This window comes from Triplophysa dalaica, chromosome 3, assembly GCF_015846415.1.
Source record: "Triplophysa dalaica isolate WHDGS20190420 chromosome 3, ASM1584641v1, whole genome shotgun sequence".
NCBI lineage: Eukaryota > Metazoa > Chordata > Actinopteri > Cypriniformes > Nemacheilidae > Triplophysa > Triplophysa dalaica.
In genome coordinates this window covers 9,311,522-9,328,988 of record NC_079544.1, presented here as the reverse complement: position 1 = coordinate 9,328,988, position 17,467 = coordinate 9,311,522, and the positions used below count along the sequence as shown (strand labels likewise).

The window sequence follows — 17,467 nt, the reverse complement described above, 5'->3', positions numbered from 1 at the left end:
GGCCATAGGCAGTCTTTATGCACTAACACAAACTGTAGTGGGGCCCGCGTTGACATGATAGAGTGGTTATTTATTAAGGCTGTACTCGATGGAGGAAGGAAAAAACCACTCGGCCTTATAAGGTCCAGCTCTTTTCAAATCCCCAGGAAGTGCTGGGTAAGAAAAGGCATGACTCATTTTTTCTCGTTTTGAAAATGGCAAAAAAACTTATATTTTTGTTGCTTTGCCTATGTTAGGTTTTTCTCTGTAGTTTGAGGTTTACCAAGACTTACTCCAACTTCTGTTGAAGATGATGTAGGTGTCAGGTTCTCTGTCCCCCCTTTCTTGTAAATTTAAACTTGTGGATTTTCAACCACATCCTATACTGTTTAGGGTCTCACAGTATGTATGGAGATTTGCAGATTTTTAATCCACTTTAGTTACAATGTTGGTATTAAATGTACATGTAAATTAATGGTGTTTACTTTTTACCAACATAAAACGTGTACCAACCAATACCAACACAGCTGGTTCATTGCATTGAATTTGATAGTTTACATGTAGTGCACAAATTATATTTAAATCGTAAAGCAGCATATTGTCTGCAGCAACAGAAATTAAGCCAAAAAGACTCAAAAGGCTGAAAAAGATCAAGTTAGTTTTTTATGTAGCCTAGAGTTATGTCAGAGAGTGAATCAGAATCAAAATATAGTCTGCAGAAAATTCCTTTAAGAACTCAAAGGCAATGACTTATTGTTAAAAATAACTCTTCAAACTGGGCTGAGCATCTACGAACTTTGTGCAACATTTCAGCATAGTCACAGTTTCCTAAACTTTTTTCCCAAATGCAGCAGACGGTCATTCAATGTATTGGTGGTGGCAATGGATATGCAGTGGTGGCATTGGAATAGATTTTTTTTGGTCTTGGTCAAGTGGCTTTTAAATGCTGTAATTCTACTCCTCTGGCCTTTTGCTACTTTTCACAAACTTTCCAGAAGCCTATTTATGTGTCTTGTGTATCTGGATTAAAGAAATAGACCTCTGACTCAGTCTTAAAGCAAAAAACAGGGTATTACTTTCAATAGGGGAAGAAATGTTCAACCACAAGTCTTTCCAGCCATGCCTGATATGCCACAATATTAAAGGGTATGTCAGACACTAGGGACGTGCAAAACTACATCTATTTATAATAAGCTAGTCAGTGGGTTGTCTGCAGGACATATTAGGTTGACTTTAAAAGGAATTCACTTTTTATATGAAGAGTTTACAGTGCTTACCAGGGTGACCGCGTGTCCTTAAAAAGTCTTAAAACGTCTTAAATAAAGCTTTCCTAATATAAGGCCTTTTAAAGTCTTAAAAAGTATTACATTCTGATTCTACGGGTCTTAAATATTTTGGTCATGTTTCCTCAAAAAATCTTTAGTTTCTCAGGTGGACCAGTATCCGTTGCCTTGTATAGAGGATGTTGTTGATCTTTATCAGGTGGGCAGCGTTTAAAAACAATTGACCCGGCCCAGGCGTACTTGCGTATGAGAATGGAACACCCTTGAAGAACTACCTCTCAATAAACACGCACAGGGGACTCTTTCGCTACAACCGACTTGTCTTCGGGGTCTTTTTAGCTCCTGCATTGTGGTAAAGAGCCATGAATCAAGTTCTGCAAGGTGTTCCAGGCACACAGTGCAATTTTGACGATATTATCGTCACATGCCATAATTATGAATTTGAACACGGGCCATCTGGAGAATTTGAACATTGTTCTTTTGAGGCTTTCGCAGTATGGATTTATAGCGTATAAAAGTGTGAATTTTTGAAAGATTAAATTGAATATTGCGGACACCAAATTGACAATGACGGCCTACACAAATCGGCAGATAAAGTGAATGCGGTCCTGAAGGCACCAAGGCCCGAAAATGTGAGCCAGCTTCGCTCTCTTCACAATTATATGTATAATTATATATATATATATATATATATATATATATAAATTGCCAAACCTTTCCACGGAGTTACATCAATTAAATGGCTTGCTGCAACGGGAAAGTAACTGGATTTGGTCCAAAAAGTGTGACAAAGCCTCCAAAACCGCTAAACCGTTGATCACATCAGAAACAATGTTATTAACGCACAATGATCCCAGTCTTCCTCTACACTTTGCTTGCGATGCTTCAACTTACGGAATCGGTGCTGTATTGTCTCATAAAATGCTAAACGGAACAGAGAGGCCAATTGCACTTGCGTCTAGATCTTTGACTGCTGCGAAGCCCAAATATGCTCAAATTGATAGGGAAGGCTTAAGTTTGGTGTGGGGAGTTGAGAAGTTAATTTCACATTGGTCACTGATCACAAACCTTTAAAAAGTGTTCCAATGCTGGCTGCTGCACGACTCCAGCGTTGGGCATTATTCCTTTGTGCTCATGTTTATGAAATTGAATTAAACCGTATGAAGTACCATGGCAATGCTGATGGACTGTCACGTCTTCCTCAAGAGTGCCCAGTTGCTGTCGAAGATGAGGCGGACATTTTCCACATCACCCAAATGGAACCCTAACCCTTCACCAGCACTCAAATTCAGAGGGAGACAAGTCGTGTCCCCATACTGGCAAAAGTGTTTGATCTGACCATGAAGGGATATCAACGACTACTTCTCTAGCCCCGCCCAGTGGTTCGCGCCTGACAATTCTGAAGTAACACAAGTTGAGCGGAACCAGATAAAGCGAGCAAGCAATAAACATGCCGTTAAAGATCGCAAAATATTGTACAGTCAATGCCTGGATGTGGAAGAAAACATTTGCTGGATAGCCTTCCTATGGATTCAACCTATGGATATGTGGTTGAAGTTAATTTTTAAAGACGTTCCAGCTCACGTGGATATAACATTGAGCGTTTGTTCGATTTATTCCACAACAAATTCCTTTGTGAACAAGGCACAGGTCAACGCTGGATTTGCGGAGAGACAAAATAAAAAGCAGTGCTGTGCTGTCAATATTGGATACGATAAGAATTGAGCAGCAATCTTATGTGGGTAAAACATTTTTGTACTATGCGTCACTATTGCTTTGTTAGAGTTGCTTGAAATACCCTGAGCCCTATTCGCAGGGGATTAGTATTACCTGGGGACCTCTAGTCATTTGTAGTAATTGCAGAGGTTGTCTTATTATCTTAATCTCATGCAAATCAGCATCTGTGATTTGGCGGGCTCATATAACATTTTTCAAGGTTTTATCCACCGTTTGCGAATAATGGAGGCTGTTTCGAAGTGTTTTTGAAATATTTCCGGTGCTGGGTCATATCCATAAGTTACCGCCAGTCTCCTGTTTGTTTTTTTATTGTGGAAACTCCTGTAACATTTGAGACCTGCGTCAGCTGTGATCTTCTGTCCGGCTTGCAATCACTAGTCTCAAATGCTGACATCTCATTTAACGCAATACAACGTCTGGGAAATAAGTCAGTAAATTTGAGTAAGTCAGAGGCTTAACTTATCCCGTGAGAATGTATCATACGAAATACAGATGCGGGGAGGTAATTTATAAATTACTGGAGATCTCAAGATAATACTAATACCGTGCGAAAACTGCGAATGGTTCTAATGTGTAACCTAACGTTACGTCTCTAACCAAATTCACAGAAGGCTCCAACTAGGTTTACTACGCAAATTGCTATCCAATCAAAGCAGAGAGCGTTTACTTCCAAGTCTGCAATGCTGCACGCCCATTAAAACCAAGTGTTTGTTTAGCCGGCCTCTAAACCCGGTTAGAAAATAGCCTATTACTTATTGATTTCGATGTTTTTGAATGTAGAAACCACACAAGCGTCAAACGTAGACCTTATACAACAGTATAAAACAATAAACAAGCACAGTTCATGAGACCTTAAAATGGTCTTAAAAAGTCTTAAATTTAACTTGCTTATATATTTAGACACCATAGCTTACAGTCTCTTATTGTGTGCTAAAGCACCCTCTGAGACATCATATCTCTAAATTCATTTTAATAAATGTTATATAAACTTATTAAAGCTGCCAGATCTATTAGACTAAACTAGACAAACTAGTTCATCTCACTAATTGACATCCTGTCACATAACCTTTTAGATACCATAGACCAATTTGTAAGGGATAATTTTTGGAAGTTCTTGAAGTGTTAAATGAGGAACGGCAAACTCTTTGGGCTTTGTGATGCTGGTATGTTAATGATGGTTTTAAATGTAAACCTCTTTTTCACATGATGTGAAATAAGTCCTGACAGTACCATAGCTTTGCTCTTCTTCTCCAATTTCTCTCTTAATTATTTTACCCCCCTTCTCCTTCATTCATTGACCAACTCATTCTCTCTGTCTATATGCTAATCCCTTTTCAAGAACAAACACACAAACATCTAGACTGCCGCCGCTGAGCTGGCAAGCATACCACTGAAGTATAGAGCCGTCAGATGAGAAAACCAGACTTCACGCACACAGAGTTCCTTTTTGTACACTTACTGCAGTTTTTTTCTTATGTTAAGAAACATATCTTAAAGAAGCTGATTCTTATACCTTTAATATTTTAAATCTGAAAGCCATGTTTGAATCCATTGTCCTAAAAGTGACCATTTATGTGTTAAGTAAGTTGTATGTAAATTACACAGTACATTATGAATAAAGTTCACTGCTGGTCAGTACAGTACTTTCCCTAATACAAATACATAAAACAAGATGTTTTGTGTGTGTGTGTGTGTAAATGATAGCTTAATCTGATCTGGTCAGCTGTGATGAGCTGTGATTTATTGAGTGGTTTGGTGAAAGTCTAAAGATGTTCTTGACCGTAAAACCATGCTCTTCTGTGGCTCATCTTGAAAGTGGAGCTCTCATCTGAAACCTGACTCCTAACACAAGCTCTTTCTTAGAAGACCACACATCACTTAGCAATGGCTTTCTCAGACGCCATGGTTGAATACCTGGTTTTAGTGTCTGTTATGGTAATTCCTTTGGCCACAGCTCAGCTAATGATGGTTGTTTCTACATTTCAACCACTGTGAAATGAGGAAAAGCCATAGTACATAATTGCTGGTGGTCAGTATTGACATACCCAGTGGTGTGGGGGCTACCTGTTTTTACAAACAAGGGATGGTCCGTCTTTTATTTTTAATCAATTTAATACAATCTTTAAAATACATTTATCTTTTGTTGGTTGTTAGACAGACAGAAGCTTCTTTTGTTTTATAACTTCTGGTTTCAGATCTTATTTTTTTAAATGGTCTCTAAAATGTTCCTCCTTTCTTTGGTCTTTGGTAAATCATCATTTACTCACCCTGATGTTTCATTGGAAATGACAACAGGGTGAGTTAAGTATGACATAATTTTTATTTTTGGGTGTGCTTTAAATTGGTAGAATTAACATGACTTCCAGAAAGACGTTGTTTTACTAATGGCTGGGAAACACTACAAAACTTAAAAAATCTGAACAGATTTCTTTTAAAATAGACATCATACACTTGCAGACTATTTAAAGTTTCAGATAGAAAAACACTTACTGATCAAATCTGCAGACTGACACAGACTTTCTGCAACAAGTCCAGACTGACAATCTTGACTAAATATGAGCAAAAGTCTTGTAGTGTATTTTAGCCTTAAGGACTTAAAATACAGTATGTTTCTCTTAAGAAGTGAAAGAAACAGCTACGACAGAAAATTATAATGCCAGTTGTTTGGTTTTCATGCATGAAAATGAATTTTCTCTGGTTCACTGTACAAGACTGTAATGAGTGGACTTTCATGTCTTTTTGTTTAATAAAAAAGTGGTTTGAAAGAACAGATATTTTTGAGGTGTTACACTTTTCTTTTGTTGGTACTCAAATGAAACCACGTGATGTACATGGCAGAACTACTCAGGGAGTTTTATGGTTTTTGCTCAGCAGATTTTCTAAACACCGTTTCTCCCCAGTTGAAGGTTTGTACCTTTCAGCACTTGTTATATGAAATCTTTCTCATTAAGAAAGTTCTTATTGGTTATGATGATGATGTCAGCGTCCAGAAGATAATGTTTCATTCGCATGATGGAACGTAACCTAAACAAACCCAGTATATGCTCTGGGAGCTCCTCAAACACAATTTGAGTTTGGCTATAGTGTAGTCAAATAGAAATACATGTGAAATAAGTAAATGTGTCAGAATATTTTGTTGTCTTCTCATAGACTCGCTCTATTGTGGATCCATATCCCCACCCCCAAATTTAGCTTGAAATAAAATTCCCCTTTTTTCTCATCCTGGCTTGAGTTACCATGAAAATTGTGAAAGTCTCTGAACAGCTGGAGGACTCAAAAAAAACCTGCCTCCTGTGGGAAACAGCAGCATTTCTCTTCCAGCAATGCTTCATCATGTGAAAGGATCTGTTCATTAAGGGGTGTCGATGTGGAGACCAGCAGAAAGCACCTATCTGGTGTGGATGGATCTTGAGAATGAGTCGGCAATGCTCTGCATTCCCGGACCGGACACTAATGTGTCTATCCTGCTAGACTGTGTCATCAGTACGCCGCTCTCCTGTGGCTGTCTATCATCCTAGCTGGGCAGCCGTACTACTTCGTCACTGAAGTGGCAAGGTGCTGCGCTACAAGATGCCAGGTTTGAGTTACTGCCGCCTGGGCGCCAGTCTCCATTAAGATCTCTATCTACTCTCCCTACATCCCCTTCATCAATTATTTGGACACTTACTGTAAATTGTATTTAATTAGATAAAATTTCTATCCAAGGGGCAATTTTTCTAACTGAACAGTTGTTTTCTTTTCTAGTAATGGCCAACAGGCCACAGGGCTTTAGTGGATATTTGAAGTCAATTCCTGTCAGGTCTCTTTCACAGGGGCCTATAGTAGAGTGATGACAGGCAGTGCAAGACATCCGTTATTAACATGTTTTGTTAATGTGTTTATGCACGATGAAAAGATATCAAGCTAGAGTGGGTCTTTGGACCGACCAAATTTGTGGACGGAGCGGCCTAGTGCAACGCCAGAGAAACAAATCGACTGGCAAGATGTCCTTTCACACATGCTTTTCACAACATTGGCCGGTTGGCACAAAAAGTCATATTTGTATGTAATTGGTAGCTTTATTTGGTCTTTATTGAGTCACTCCGCTTACAACACAGTGTAAGAGTTACATAGCAATAAGTAAAAGTCCTGCATGCTGCTTGTAGAGCCCAGACACTTTCTTTAAGCTTTGTGTATCTCTTTCACGTTTCTCTCCGTTTGAATCTTCAGTTTTCTGCAGGTTTTCTTTTCCACAGCTGTGAAGTTACAACTGTCCCATCTGCACTTCCTGTTCTTGAGCTCAATCCTGGGTCAGGAGCTTATAAATTCCCATGCTGTCTGTCTGTATCCCATGCCCTTTGTGAAAAGCTTCTGGACAGCAGCATTATCTAATCTTCTAAATCCTGCTGTAGGGCCCGAGTGGAGAAATAAGAGATACAGGAAGTTAGAAGAAAAGAGGAGGAATGGAATACGATACATAGGCTTGCACGTGATAAGATACATCTGGAAAGCGAATCCTTGGTGTACTGGCACCATTAGTTTTGTCTGTTGAACAAAATGGACATTGCTAGCATGTCTTTGATTTCCCTGTCTAATGTCTCCATGAGCTCCAATTAGTTAGTCAATGACGTCAATGACTTTGATGAGTAGGTAGTGTTCAGCAGATGTTTAGTTTTGTACCTGATAAGAAATACAGTGCACAATAAATGCAGTCATTACAGTTAAGGAGCTGTTGCAGCTTCAGCACCAGATTATCAGTTAATCTTTTTTCTAAGGCTGCTTTGTAGTGGCAGAGGGTTAATGGTCTTGTTTCTGTAGGCTGGGCTTTAATGTTGTACGGATGTCTTCATTAGGTCATGAACAGCTATGACCTCTTCTCTTTTGTTCCATTTGACCGATGGTTTTTCATAACAAGTAACTGCACTAATAATATGTACTGATTAAGATTTATTTACATTCATGAGTTCTTCCTGTTGCAGTAATATTCTGAAATATAATCTTTTGCCTTTCTGTATGGGTATAATTCATGTTTCCAAAAATGTTCAGATCCTTTGTTAAAGATTTGGGAAGAATAAGACATAATTTTTTACAGGATCATAGAATTAGGTCACTAAATATATTGCTTCAGGCTTGTAAAAAAATCTAAGAAATCTAAGAAGGGTGTCCTTCTTTTGTCTTTGATATTATCTGTTTTTGTAGTACAGAGCAGGATATGTTCCTGGATCATCATCATCGTCTTTCCTTACATTAAGAAAATATATATTTTTCGGTTAAACTTTATATCAAAGTACACAAATTCATTGCAGAATTCATATGTGCTTTAATTAGAAAGTAATTAACCTTCCTTAATCCTACACAATAAAAACAACTAAATTAGGAGTTTACTGAGGCAAAATTAAAAGTTTACAGTTAAAAAAGAAATGGACCCTACTCAAGTTATATTTCACATGAACTATTACTATATTAAAGACATGTTTTTCTGTGTCTTTGGTGTGTTATAGATTGTCAATAGAATATATAGACTAATATATTTTTAATAAAATAGAATATCGCAATTTATTGAGTAAAACTTATGGAATTGCCGTGTATAAACACGTGGAAATGAATTATTTAATATATTGCAATAAATCTTCCAATATACTCCCATATATCTTGTTTTGTAAGAGTTATCATTGTCAAACAAGTTTTAACCTTATCTCTAAACATGAAACCTGAGGGAAATGTTATGCTGATAGTACAAAAATGTATAATCTCCAACCACAGCTATTGTTTGAATGTTGTTAATTGCAAAGATTATGATGCAGTAACATGTACATCACTGATGCAAATCTTTTTAAAGCTTCTACATGCATTGCTTTTTTAATTTTAATTCGTTTATATATCCCTTCATGACATGTGCATATTAAACCCTGTTTGGTCGAAGTGCATTTTTGAAAGTAAATTTCTGATAATAGCTATAGTGATATGGAAATTGGTTCAGGCTTTGTCACTCTGTGGCAATTTTGTAAGGTCTAAAACCTATTAAACCTTAATCCTCTAATAGCTCCATTCCATTCCAAATCTTACTTTCTATATATTATTAAAGCACTTCACATTTTGTATTATTTCACTGAAATTGTTATCTCAGTTTTTCCTGACCTCTTATTGGCTCAGGCATCCATCTCACTTTATCCCCTGAAGCTCTGAGGGTTAAATGTGCATCCTGGTCACCGTGTGAGGTAGTAGTATCCAGTCAACCAGTAATCCTTCCTTTACGAACGTATTGTTGTTGCAAGCGAATGCTTTTGCAAGTCATTACTCAAGCTGAGACTAACAAAGCTTGCTGCAGGCCCCCTTAGCAGTTTGTGCACGGGTCTGACCACTAACAAGCAAGGGCTTACACAAGCTCACGTTTTCTCCTTCTTGGGCTTCCAGTTGCTGATTCTTTATTGATCTGTACATTATACTGTATCTCTCACTTCCTAATAGGGCCAAGTATAAGCAGCCCGACATGATTTATTGCTCCACCTGCTAAAAGTATCAAAATCTGCATTCTCGCTGAGGATGAGGTGTTTGAGGCATTATTTGTGAAAGACGTGACTGTGCTACCAACATTGCACAGCCCAGAATCTTGACGTGAAATTGAAGACCGCTGTCGGTTGTGACAGAAAACATTGCGACTTCTCAGTATGCGAGTGTTACTCTGTAATTAAATGTGGAGTGAATGTGCTGTGTGAAAGTGGCGAGAGGAGAAAAAGGTGCCTGGCAGACACTGGTGCATCTTTGCCTTATGCTTCTTCCAGAGGAATACATTTCAAAGTGTGGGTGGATGTTGTCTCACTCTCCAAACAGTTTGTGTTTGTGTTTTACGAGCAGCTTTCTCCATAACAATCACTTCATGGTAATTACAGCGTTAAACCGAGATAAAGAATGTTGCCTGACAATTAAAACCGAATCTTCCAGGAACCTTCCTCTCAAATTTTATACTGTTCAATACCAGCCACCCCAACACAGCTAAACAAGGTTTAGTCATGAAACCAGGGAGGTCCTATGCGGTAAGAAGACTCCCATCAGACGTATAATGTGTTAGTATGGGTGTCCATACTCCCTCTGTGATGTGCAGGTGTTAAGCTCTGACTCTGGCCCCCCACTGACATGGAAAAGAAATATCCACCCAGGCCAACAGACGTCCCAGCAGGCAAGGGAAATTGCAGGATCATGTGTTGATCGGCCCATTAAATGGTCATTAAGAACCCATTGCTTTGGTGTGTTTCACACATATCCTGTCATATTGAGTTCAGCCTCACTTGACAACCAGCTATGTCAAGGCCCTCTTTGAAAGCACACTGTGTTATTGAGATGGTCTGTTTTGGGGATACAGGAACTCAAGAGTGTTATCCTCTACGATAAACAAGTTTTTTACCGAGTCTGTACTGAGAAACTCAACGCTGCACATGGAAGACCGGGACACGCACAACTGTCAGCCACGAATGTCCTTATGTTTACGTAGAACCTTAACCTTAGATATTTAACAAAGAAATGCCTGTTATTCTTTTCCTGCAGGAGTGATATACATATAACAGCCTGTCTGAGTGAAAATGTACACTGTACGGCCGGCTTGTGTTATGTGGGCACCCATCCTTTTAAACTTGTTTAGCATTTCATTTCATAAACCATTAGCATTGAAAGAGAGTTGGTCCTCTAATAGCTTCCACTGTTTGGTGAAGCTCAGCTTCAGTAATTTGGTCCTATTCTGAGCATCAGTGAGGTCAGGCAGTGTTGTTGGATGATGGGGTTTGGCGTGCAGACAGCATTTTAGATCATTTGAGTGAGGTTAAATGGTGTTCATGTCTGGGCTTCAGTTCTTCCACACCAGACTGAACAGTTTATTTATGGACTTTGCATTGTGCATAGAGACGGGCTAGATCAAACGCCCATCCCAGACTAGCCACAAATTTGAAAGCATATGCAATCCTCTAAAATGTCATTGTCTGTCATCGCATCAGATTTTTTCTTTAATAGAATAGCCTGACCTGTTGACTTGAAATTTATGTCCTTATATTTTTGTACTGCATTTCAGTGAATGTGATTTCGGTTTTACCCATAATATGCATATGCATATGCATCAAAATAAAGATTAAAATATTCTACGTATTAAAGAAGAAAGCTTATTTTGGGTTCTTCTATTATTCATTTATTTTTATGATATGCAAGGGTTGGTGTGGATTTTGCTTCTTTTATTTCAAACCATGGGAACTTCTCACAACTTTTAAAAGGAGAAAAACGTTATGATTTAAAAAAACATATTTATAGTGGGGGAAGCTGTTTATAATTGCATGACCTCCAGATGTAAATCCTGCTATGCTGAAGCTGGCTGGCTGTCCTTTATGGATGTAATACTTCTTTTGTGTTCTATTGTAAAAAGCATTGACTGTCTATAAAGACAAAAGTGCCACAGACTGGCCAGGCAGGGCCAGACCATTAAACAGTTCCTCCATACACAATACCAACGGTGTGGTTTGCAGGTTCTCCTTGCACTTAAATAAACTAAAGGGACAGTTCACCCAAACAAATTCTGTCCATATTTACTTACCCTCAGATTGTTTCATACCTGTATACATTTCTTTGTTGTGATGAACAGAGAGAAAGATATTTGGAAGAATGTTTGTAACCAAACAGTTCTGGGCCACAATTTATTACCATAGTAGCATAGTTATAATTACTTTAAAAATTTATTTTGTTCTGTTGAGCACAAAATAAGATATTTCTAAGAATGTAGGAAAGCAAACACTTCTGGTGCAGTTCTGTCTACCATTGTAATTTGTAACATTGTAGTCAATGGTGGCCAAGAACTTTTTGCATTCTTCCAAATATCTCTCTCTGTGTTCAGCAGAACAAAGACATTTATACAGATTTGGAACCCCTTGAGGGCGAGTAAATGATGACCTTTAATTGCTGTGTATTTGTACTTGAGTGTTGTGTGAAGCAACTATATATTCTTCATAATACTGAGATTATTTGGAATGTTCTTTTAACACAATGTTGCATTTGAGTATTCGCTTAAAATGACCTTATTTGGATGCAAGACAATAATCATGGTTATTTGTGACCGATATATATCTTGACTGACCAATAGAGATAAGTGGATTCATATTGAAAAATATTTCTGGAGACTTCTGGTCTAATAAGATATGGTAGGTGTAAGGAAGTGCCGTTTGTTCTCAGAAGGTGCTTGTCCTCTGCAGGGCCGAGTAAGAAGCTTTTTTAAATCTTTACATTAAACAATTCTACATTCAAGAATATGTATAAAAGACAATTTTGTTTTACTCCTTAGGTTGCATTACTCCTTAAGTTTGAGGATAAACACAAACATAGCATTACATATAAAACCATACAAAAAATTGCTATTGTCAGAATAAAGGAAGTAGCCTATTATTATTTGATGGGAGAAGTATTGTTTAAGGTGCCGTTTGTGGACAACTTTCTCTTTAGGAAAACTTGCTATTTTGGAAACGGTGGTGGGGGGTGGTGTTGTCAAAGAATGTTAATGAAGTGTCTGTGTTCTTTCATCACAAGCTCTTTAACAGCTTCTACTAAAGTGGGCCTCTTAGAACATGGCTTATAGACTGCTTTTGATAGCACAGGAGTCGCAAGATGCCCGAGGCTTAGATATTTTTCATAACCACATGTCAGTCTTACAGTATTACAGCTATACAACTATTACAGTTCTTCATTTTACTTCTCTGTTCATTTTTGGTTGAAAGATGTGGTTTGCGGTTCATTGGTGGTTCACTTTCATGCTTTCAAGTCTGTGTACACTGTCCTTTTTATGACTCAAGAATAGAACATTTCTTTCAATCAATTGGTCTTTGACTGAGCCCTTTCTCTGAAGAAGAGCAAGGCCAGATATTCAGTGTTCTTAATTGCTTGGTTGCAGTTCCACATCCTAGGGTCTCAGAGTCGTTATATACTTTGATTTTTCTAAATAAGTGCCATCTGTATCTCCCTCATCATCTTTTTGTGTTTTTACTTACAGGTGACATTCACGTTGGACTCTCAAAGCAGGAAAGCAAGACAAACAAAGAGGAAGTCCAAAACATCTGCTAAACACATTGCCAGAAAGCTGTCACCAGGTGTGCTGTTCTGGCATTGGACAGGGATCCGAAGGACGTCTTTATGCCCACAGGCTTCCGCTGTCTACAGGGGGGATGATCTGGAGCTCTGCACACAGGCCTATCATTAGGACATTGGGGCCCATGCTAAGAAATGGATAGCTTTGCCACAAAATGTTATAGTGCAGCTTCCCTTAACTATGGGGCACCGGTGAAGGATCATTATGGAAATACTTATTTTCTTGAATTCAGCATGAGCAGCAGTTCTTGGAGTAACTTCAAATCAGTGTGTGGCTAAGCAAAGCAATTTAGCTTTTTTGGACTTTTTTATATGAATGTCTATAGCATTTATTGTTTATAAGTGAATCATTTTCATCACATAAACTGATTTACGGATTTATGAATAGGCAAAGACCATGGCATCCACCTATCGCATTGTGGTCAGCAGCATAAACTGTTACAACAGTGTTGTGATCGACCGTCGTGTCCAACACACTGTACACTACTGTAATGGACCCTGCGGTGCCATTAAACATGGACTTAACTGCACAGTGGCTCACCGGAGCACATGTGCTGAGCTTCTTGATACCCCCATGTCCAGACCATGCTCTGACCGGCCCATCAGCATTCATGAGTCGAAAACCATGGAGAATGGCAACAGCGGGCCCGGTGCTTTTTGTGACGACTACCACCAGGTTGTCCCTAGAGTCAAGAAAGGATCAGCCGTCCAAAGCTCAGCCAGTCTTAAGGATATTACAGGCGAGGCAATTAACCTAGCCAGTGGGAAAATCAAGGAGTTTTCATTTGAGAAGATAAAATATTCGTCCAGTCATGTGACTTTCAGAAAGGGCCGTAAGGTTAGGCCAGATTCCTTTAGTAGGAGGTCTACTGATCTAGACATCATCTATGGCCAATTCACTGGCAATGATGAGAACTGTCCTCCGTTTGGCCTTTTTCAGAAGTCTGTACTAGAAGAGCACAAGCTGAGTCGCAGTGCATCCCTGGAGCAGAACTTAAATAATATGGCCACACTCTACCTTAACAGCCTCACGGAGGAGAACCTAATTACCCGCATTCTGGAGAAAACTAAAACAGACAGCAGCGCCTCAGGAGAAGATATTAAAGCTTGCCTGGACATTCTCCTCAAGTGCTCAGAGGATCTAAAAAAGTGTACTGACATCATCAAACAGTGTATCAAAAGAAAGTCTATGGGTGGAGGCAATGACGACTCAAGTAATCCTGAGGTCATTTATAAAAACGTGATGGCACGTCTTTCCAACTACCTGAAGAGACTTCCTCTTGATCTGGAAGGACAGGCTGGAAGGCAAGAGCACAGTGAGCTCGCTGAACTTGTGAATAGCTTACATGGGCTACAACAAATTCCCTTCTCCCCCATCTTTGGCAATGAGCAACCTCCACGTTATGAGGATGTGGTTCAATCTCCTCCACCCACAAAGCCTCGGATCAAATCCCCCCAACCAGAACCTCAAGAAAGCTCTAGGGATCTTGCAAGCAATCTGAAACCCATTCAGAGCCTCCCTGGTTTGTCAGCACGAACATCTCCGTCAACTAATGGTTTTCAACATGGCAGCTTGCCTTCAGCCTCCAGTGGCGGCTGTTCTACACCCTTCATGTGCCACCACACGGTCCCAACCAGCAGACCAGACACATTCTCTTCTTCCAACTCTCTTTTGTCTACCAGTAGCGAAAACCTATGTAAAGATGGCATGGAGATGCTGTATATTGAGGAAGAGGATGGAGATGTGGGTAGGATGGCAGACAGGACAAGTAAGGGGGATGGTAAGCACAGCTGTGGAGTCTTAGAGTCAAGACAGTACTCCAAGAAACCAGCTGGCTACTCTGAGCCTAGTGGCAGCGTTTCAGAAAAACTTCATGAGCTTAGCAGGAATGGAACTGCATTCAAGCCTAAAAATGATTCAACAATCAATCAGATGTATTTGTCAAAAAGCCTGGACTCCAGACTGTTCCCAAAGTCAACCTCACACGTTTCAAAAGGAGGAGTGGATGACATTGATAAGCTGCTGATGGACCTTGAGTGTCTTTCCCAGAACATGCAAAAGGAGCCTCCACTGCCCCCTAAACTTAGGAACTGTGCCCAGCAGACCAGCAGCTCCCCTCAGCACCAGCATTTTATCGACAGCTCAAGGGTTAAAGATATACCTGCAGCAGGTTCCTCTTGCCCATCGATGACCAAGCAGTCTGGGCCAGGAGTTGAGGCCACAGAAGAGGATGATGGAGCGCTGCTTCTCAGGATTCTTGAGAGCATTGAGAGTTTTGCTCAGGAGCTGGTGGAAAGTGGGGCTGGGAGAGGAACTCAGTCTAAGGAGCGTGAGGTCATGCGTCTCCTCCAGGAAACGCTGGCCACCACCAAAGCAGAGGTGGCTTCACATCCACTGCCTTTACCTCCTTCTGAAACCACACCAATGCCTGTCGAAACACCAAAGTCCACACTTGCACCAACACCCTCAAGTGCCCCTATAGCCATAGCTACAAGTACATCTACTCTGAGGGACACAGGCTCGACGATTCTAATCCAACAGATGCCTGAAGTCATCAGGGTGAGTTTGTCCAAACCAGATGAATGCATGTAGATACATATAGGCATGCATCCGTGATGTGGAAAATCCATTTGACCATTAGCTGTGCAAAAATAGAACCTTTATACTGTTGACAGGAACCCATCAGAGCTCAGGTTTCTTTTTGGAATATTGTGGTATTCATAATATGGGTCATTATTAATTAATTATTTTTTGATAATTAATTTGATAATCAGAATAATGCCATAATGGATTCTGGAGTGGTTCCAACTCTAATCAAATACTCGTAAAAAATCTCACCACAGCTTTTAGCAGTACTTGAAAATGAGGTTTGACATGAGGTGTTTTATTAGGGTTCGAGCTAAAATATGCAGGACATCTGCACTTCAGCAAGGACGTTGCCTATCCCTAGAATAATTGCTGAAATATACTACACTAGTTTTAAAATCTTGAAGTACTTTGCAAAAAGTTGTCTCTGGGGTTGCTATTTATTTAACTAGTATTGTATATGTGTCTTAAAGCTCTGGGTAAATGAACGACAGCGGTCCTAAATGCTGGTTTTGAGCTGTCCAAAATACTGGTTTGATAGTTTAATGTCAAATGGATGGATAACCATCTTTGGTCGTGTTTTCAGCTCCTTTATATTTTAGCCTTTACCTTGTAAATTTTCACAATCCTTTGTAATAGGCTAGATTTGTAACATACACACTATTTGATATTATTTTGACATGAGTGTGTAGAAGCAGTCATAGCGGTAGTGTCTTGCCGCTGACAACGCTAGTGGATTGCAGAGAGGCACTTTGCAGCTAACTGTGGGGTCAGTATCATGTGTCTTCTGAAGCTGGCTGTCAACTTAAACCCATTTTATTCACATCCATCATGGTGGGGAGAAGAAAGCACAATTCGTCATACTCTAGTTCAGGGGGCCTGGGTGAGATTCTGACAAGAAAGTATTTGTTTATATGAATGATATGAATTTCTGAAGTGTAGATGGTATAAGAAAAATAATCCTTATTTATTCTTTCTGTTAAAGTGTCGTAAAGAATCCATGAAATGGTGGATAAGTGCCAGCCTGTCATTGCTCACCAGGTCCCGACTCTGACCGTTACTTAACTTGACACTGCAACATGTCATTTGTTATGACATACACACGTTCAGATCTTTTGTAACGTTCGCAACATGTAAATTGAAAACTAGCCAGTAGAAAATCGTCTACATAAAGCACCTTCCTTGTCAAATTCATGGAAATCCATCACACCCTTGTCTTCACATATATCTTTTCACGTTTCAAAAATGAGTTTCATGACCTTTTAAGAATTAATAACTGTCAACTTTCCAAAGAGCCTCCAAGCTGTTTATATCCTGTGTCAATCCACATGGCACATTTAAAACTTGCTCTTTATGTGTCCTCTGTTCTCTCTCTCTCTTCCATCATCTTTTCTCACATTGGTAAATCCTCACATGTTTATTTCCCTGCCTTTGTAAACCAATACGGTTCAGCTCTATCTAGGGCATGCTATTTATGACGTTGCCATGACATCTGTCAAGAGTGGAACCCCCCTTATAATGGGGCTCCTCCTCCAGTCCTATTTCTGAACCTTCTCTGTGCATAACTAAGAACCCTTAAGGTGAATGATTCGCATACTTGCACACCAGCTCGAACACACGCATGCACACCTCTATTTGTATGGAGAGATATGGCTAATGACTATTGTGATGTTTTTAGTTCCATATTAGACACGTTGCAGAAGTGTTTTTTATTTCTTCAAGTTGTAATGATTCTGCTAGATACTGGGTTTCATCTAAAAAATTCTTCTTTTTCATATAACAAATTTTAGAG

The 17,467-nt window shown here is 39.4% G+C and overlaps 1 protein-coding gene across 1 annotated transcript in view; it reads left to right on the top strand.

The window, feature by feature from the left end:
• Positions 1 to 17,467, top strand: part of ppp2r3a (protein phosphatase 2, regulatory subunit B'', alpha) — a 65,270-nt gene that overhangs the window by 22,575 nt on the left and 25,228 nt on the right. Inside the window, exon 3 of the mRNA XM_056743499.1 lies at positions 12,994 to 15,648. Coding sequence (XP_056599477.1) covers positions 13,486 to 15,648 — 2,163 coding nt within the window. The 5' untranslated portion in view covers positions 12,994 to 13,485. The remainder of the gene's footprint in view (positions 1 to 12,993; positions 15,649 to 17,467) is intronic.